This window comes from Ziziphus jujuba, chromosome 2 (genome assembly GCF_031755915.1).
Source record: "Ziziphus jujuba cultivar Dongzao chromosome 2, ASM3175591v1".
Classification (NCBI taxonomy): Eukaryota; Viridiplantae; Streptophyta; class Magnoliopsida; order Rosales; family Rhamnaceae; genus Ziziphus; species Ziziphus jujuba.
Genome location: NC_083380.1, coordinates 15,235,108 through 15,241,354, shown reverse-complemented (window position 1 = coordinate 15,241,354; position 6,247 = coordinate 15,235,108). Strand labels below are relative to the sequence as shown.

At 32.9% G+C, this 6,247-nt stretch overlaps 1 protein-coding gene across 1 annotated transcript; it reads right to left on the bottom strand.

The window, feature by feature from the left end:
- Window positions 1-281: 281 nt before the first annotated feature.
- LOC107418738 (LEAF RUST 10 DISEASE-RESISTANCE LOCUS RECEPTOR-LIKE PROTEIN KINASE-like 2.1) lies at window positions 282-4,141 on the bottom strand. The gene is made up of 2 exons (XM_060814255.1): window positions 3,316-4,141; window positions 282-1,601 (listed from the first exon to the last, which is right to left on the bottom strand). Exons 1-2 carry the CDS (start codon window positions 3,470-3,472, stop codon window positions 667-669), a joined length of 1,092 nt encoding a protein of 363 aa, XP_060670238.1. The 5' UTR covers window positions 3,473-4,141; the 3' UTR covers window positions 282-666.
- Window positions 4,142-6,247: the final 2,106 nt, after the last annotated feature.

Here is a 6,247-nt window from a genome sequence, read left to right as displayed (position 1 = left end):
GTTGATCTAAATCAGCATTTTCGATTCACCAAATATATATATATATATATATATATATATCAGTATTTTAACAATGCTTTTGACATGTGGTATGTCGGATAGATGAGCTCGAGCATTATGAACACAAAATTTGGCTTCTCAGTTCTCTTAAACATATTTATAAAGCTTGAATAACTACTCTAGTTCTCTTACATTTAAGTCTTAATACATTCAAAAGCCAAGAGAGAAAATCCCTAACTTAATGAAGACTATTTGAAAATTTTCCTTTGTCATTAGAATCTCATTGTAATGTTTAGAAAAAGTAGAGGTACATTTGAAAATTGCTTCAGTTCATCATACTTAATCTTTGTATAGAAAAAGAAACTAAATTAGAGGCCAACCACCCATTGGAACTGCAAGATGAACAAGAGCTCTAACATCGATCACATTGATCTTTCTATAACATAGAGTTTAGTTGCTTCAAAAGTAATCTTGATAAATTATATATCATCATAAAATTGATGTGGTACTGGAAAATTCTTCTGGTGATTTTGGAGAAGACAAGAAAGGCTTTGGGGGGATGTGTAAGGCTTCTAAACTGCCTTCCAACATTTCAATCACTTTCTTCATGGATGGTCTCTCTGATGGATTTGTTTGAATGCACCACAAACCCACTAAAACCATCTTTCATGCAATTTCATCTTCCTCTGCTGTCACCACACCATGCAATAATCTAAGATCACAGCCCTGTTCAAGATGCTTATATATCCAATGTGGAAAATATATTTCACTTGTGTTGGTTACTCCAACCTTGATGTTTCTCCTTCCTCCAACCATCTCTAGAATCATCATTCCATAGCTACAAACATCGGACTTATAAGAAACTCCTCCAAAGTTTCGATTGGAAACTTCAAGAGCTATATAGCCTATTGTTCCTCTAGCATCTTCCATCGATATGATACTCTCCTTCCTTTCACAAAGTTTAGCTAGTCCAAAATCAGAAATTTTTGGGCAAAAATCCTTATCCAAGAGAATGTTATGTGGTTTGATGTCAAAGTGCAAAATTCTGGTGTTACAACCACGGTGCAAATCGTGGAGCCCTTCAGCAATCCCTTTGGCAATTTGGAGTAGCTCTTTCCATTCTAACTGTGGAGTGGTTTGCATAGGATTTTCATTGTATATGAACTTTTCAAGTGATCCATTTGACATGAACTCATAAACAAGAGCTCTCTTGCTACCTTCTAAGCAAAATCCTACAAGAGTGACAACATTTATGTGAGATGTTCTGCTAATGCTTGCAACTTCATTAATAAATTCTTCACCATTTCCTTTGGATTCATTAAGGAGTTTCACAGCTACAAGACGCCCATCGAGTAGCTTTCCTTTGTATACATCACCATATCCTCCTCGACCTAATTTTTGTTTGAATGATATGGTCATTTGCTTGATACCAGAGAATCTGAATCTTTTGACATGTAGATGTCCATAACTTCTAATGAAACCTTCAATGTCTTTATCAGATTTAGTCATATTTGAGAAAAACTTTATTGACAATTTCTCACTTCTAATAACGCACATTATAACAAAGGTCAGCGATATAACAATTGCTGCAGAAATAACACCTGTAAGAAAAATGAAAGAGATGATTCAGGTGAAAGTAAACAAATTGTCAGCCAATTATGAGTACAACAATATGATTGTCTTAAAAAGACATCTAAGGGCTCCATACATATGGCATTGATCCAATTTAGGTGAAAATCTTATTAAAAGACTTACCTTGTCCAATAAAAGAAAAAAATCTAAAATTCTGCTATTAACAAAAGGAGAAATTTGTCCAATAGTAACAAATGGAGCCTCCACAGGTTGACATCCGATCCAACCTAGTAGTAAGCAATCCGCCAAAAGCAACCAAAATATTCCTTGGTGAATAGGGCGAAAACTTGAACTACGCACATACATATTGTTAAAAAAAGGTAAAGCCAACAGACATATAAAAACTGGTGCTATTGCGGCTACACCTCCCGATTTGTCAGGTATACTACGAAGAATGGCATGGATCGTAATGGTCATTATGTTAATTAATTGGTTAGTACTGAGAATATGAGCTCCAGCTCATTGATTTCTTTGAAAGGCCACTTGTTGGCTGCCCTTGCATTGAAGTTGAAGCAGTAGGGACTGCATAATTGGACAATGTTATATCTTCCTAGAGGGAAGAAAGCATTTTTGCATGTGCCCACGAAACTTGCAGACATGGCTGCAATTGGTAATCTTTTCAGAAGCAGTGATAACATGATAAAAATGTGGTGAAGTTGAAGATGATGGTGACTAGGGGCTTTTAAATGATGATAACAAGAGAGGAAATTAAGTCCATATGTGAAGACTTTCATTGACAATGATGCTAAGAATAAAACGCAAAGTACTTGTCGAAAGAAATTAAAGAAAGATCAATACCAATTATAACAATACCATTATGCATTGTAGCAAGGAAGAGAGAAATTACTAATCACACCCAAAACACAGCAACTAAAGATGTTCATTAAGGAAAGAGTACAATAACACATATTCTAAAAGGAAATGGATAGAGGATAATTAGTATAGTACCTATTAAAATCTTGATTTTCCAATTACTAGAACTTTGCGATAAATTAACAGAAAATGAAAAAGCATTAGAACATCCAAAAAAAAAAAAAAAAAAAAACACAAAGCATTATGAGATTTTATAAGCAGATTATGTATCATCAACCAAAAAAGATGGAAGGGGAAGAGACTACAGCATGGATTATTTGTCCAAGTCAAAATAAGAAAGTGCATAGTGTTACAGACAGAAAAACAAATGACAGCAGAAAATCAGTTTATGAGGATCATGGTTTTAAAGTTTAGTATGACTAGGTTATTCATAATACCATAAATTGGGATTAAAAGAAGTCACTAATTTAATATTTCAAACCTTGATAAAATAGAAAATAATTATCTTTCGATTAAGAAAAAATCTAGCAATCTGCAGGGCTGCAGCTTTACAAGTTTAATTACGTAAAAAAATAAAATAAAATAAAAGAATGAAATTTAGGCCATATGGAATTAAATGACTGCGTTTTGAGCACTGATATATAAGGCTTTAGTATGTTTTATTTATTTATTTATTTTTAATTTTTGTTCTGGGATTCACAAGGTTTTAGTAGAACCATGCATGTTTTTTAGTCAGCGTAAACATGATCAAATAGAAACTAAAGAAGTTTTCTGGTTAGTTTGCCAAGCCTAGTTCTCTATGAAATTTCTTCCATGCTTAAACTTAATAATACCCCAAAAAATTTAAACAAAACTTCGCAAAAAATTTACCATCATGGCAGGTTTTCGCGTGAGGACCATCACGGCAAAAACAAACAAATTCGTTATTATCATACCCACATCTTCCACCACTTCTTTGGCAATTACTACAACCATGTGCATTCCAATTCAGAACAAAACCGATCTTCATGATTTCAGCATAATTCATATCCAACAATTTGTTGAAGCTCACATTCTCTGCCACATCCACAGCCACATCAACTGAAGATTAGCACCAGTCTAAAGAATAGTTCATGTTCATCAATGCCTCCTTATGAAATACAGCGAAAGAGTGGTGGGTGGCATTGCTACCACAGTCAACTGGGAATAGATAAATCTGGTCTGGAAGTTCTTCAGAGCAATTGTAGAAGGAAAAATCAATGTGATCAGGACTGTACCGGAAAGGAGTTCTATCAAGGCTAAGATTGTGTCTAGGAGCTGGGCATTCTTCATCATAGACTGCGGCATTGGCCACGATTAGTGAATTGTTCGAGTAAAATATTTCTTTGATAATAAAATCGTTATTGGAAACTTTGAGAACTGGGTTTTTGTGAGTGCATTTAATCTGAAAGCTGGGGTACCCGCAAAAGGATTCTTGAGGAGAAACCCAGAAAGGATAACTTATATTTGGACCATTCCTGCAGTTTTGAGGTTCACAGGCTTTGAACTTGTGGTCTACAGCTAGAGTTTTTCTGGGGGAAACAGTGAAGATGAAGTTGAAGATGAGGATGAAGCATATATGGAAAGGTTTAGTGAGTCTGAAGATGTTTTGGATATACATTTGGTATGGAAAACAAAGAAGGAAACAGAGGGGGAAAGAAAAAAAAACAGAGGAGAAGAAAACATTGTATTTTGGAAGTATGAAGATGAAAATTCTACTTAGTTGTTGTTGCTTATTGTATAAGTCCTTTGAAGTTTGGAAGTTTTAGCTTTACTTATTTTTGTTTATGATTGAAGGTTGAAAATAAGCAAGAGAACGACAAAAAAATGGTTCAAGCAAAAACAAATAAATCTCTAAAAGTGAGGCCACAACTTTGAAATTGAATTGCATAATTCAAATATGCCTAATTACCTTTTCTAATGGTCTGAACATGAAGAAGTTGTAAACATATTTATATTTATATTTATATATATTAGTGGGGCTATTAAAGTTGTCCTAATTCAAATTACAAAGATCTGGATTTTATGGTTCACCGAAGAGCTAGATACTCTAGGGTATTAGGAAAGACAATGTCAAACTCACCCCAAAAAAAAAAAAAAAACAAACAAACAAACTCAGAAGCTCAATTGAGATCTCAAGTAGGTTTCCTTGTCTTTAACCAAATGGAACCTTTTACTTGGTACGGGATAAAACTTGGTATGGAAAAATTTAACATATTTTATATAAACAGTGTATATTTTTAAATAGGCACATCAAAGATGAAAAAAAAAAAAGAAGAGAGAGAAGTTCATGGATATGTTGCTAAACGATTACCCTACCTAACGTCTACAAAGTAAATGAAATGGGTGGGAAGGAGTAGAAAATTGTGGGAAGTGGAGGACCTTGACTCTCTTTTAAGGGAACTGGTGGCTGGCTGAACAGAAAGTGGAGGGCAAAAGAGAAATCCTTTCGGCATTTGTTTTTCATGTCAAAAATTGACAATCCAAAAAGGAGGTTAAAGACAAATAGAACAAAGCAAAGCCGACTCACATTTTATCATTCTTCATCCCCATCATATTGGGCGGCTAGCTTTCAAGTGGAATTTTTATTTTTTGAAATTTGTTTTTCCTTTTCTATGTTCTTACAATTGAATTTTTTTTTTTTTAATATACCCAACTACTATTTTCTAATTTTAATCAAGTGGATAATAAAATATTATTTTTTTATTTAATAAACTTCAACGTCTTTTAAAATTTACTTGAAGATTGTAATTGTTAAGTATTCTTTAATAAATATTTGGTTAATTATATATAACAAAATAGATTTTAACCACACACAAGGTAAAATTATACCATCATTTGTGTATATTTTCAATATTTAACCATATAAGCTTGAAAAAAGGAATTTTCACACACCCATCCACCCATCCACACGCATATATATATGTATATGAGATGACACTCTGATATAAATATATATATATATATATACTATAGTATGTATTTTAGTATAAAAGGGATCTTTTAATTAGCAAACAGATTTATATAAATAAAAATATGATTATATTTTGATATGCAAGTAATTAATAATTAGTCTAAAGTTTGGCGTGAAAAACAACAAAATAAAGAAATTGATATGTATCTTCGTTGGACCGTTGACATGTTCAATTATAAAGACGTGGAAAGAATTCCTACCAACCACACTTTTAAATTTTCTATAAAACAAAAACATATTTACTTTTTTAAACATGCATTTTTAGGGCCAAACAAATTACAAGGATTGGATCATCTCACTGAGAGAGTTTTATCTCTCTCTGGTCAAACAAAGAGTACACACACACACACACACAGTTAAAACGGCTTCAATATCCCAAAACTCTAATGACCAAGGAGAGCCCGGTTTAATCATATTAAACCCTATTGTCTAATTATGTAGCTTAGAAAATATCTACAAGCTAGTTATCAGTTGGAGAAGATTTTAGCTATTGTTTGGTAAAAACTAAAGAGCTAATAACTGCATTACAAACTAGTACTAAATATTGTTTAATGAAACAGAGAACTACTGGAAAATGGTGGAGGAGAGTCCTACTAGCTATAGTATATTCCATCATTTGGAGTTTGATTTACACAAATTAGAGTTTGCAACTAAGTTCTACATATATCAGCATATAATGGCTACCAATATCAAGAAAAGAGTCTAATAGATAAACAAGATAAACAAATTTACTGAGCAGTATTATTTCTGTCTCCATTTTTTTTGGACTCTTTCCGGATAAATGCTTAGTATTTTATTATAAGCATGCTA

What these genes read in the sequence shown, in the direction of transcription:
- LOC107418738 (XM_060814255.1), bottom strand. Translation starts at nt 3,472, where the DNA reads ATGAATTATGCTGAAATCATGAAGATCGGTTTTGTTCTGAATTGGAAT. An exon ending in CGCGAAAACCTGCCATGATG is followed by an intron (nt 1,602 to 3,315) that starts GTAAATTTTTTG and finishes TTTTTCTTACAG; the next exon opens with GTGTTATTTCTGCAGCAATT.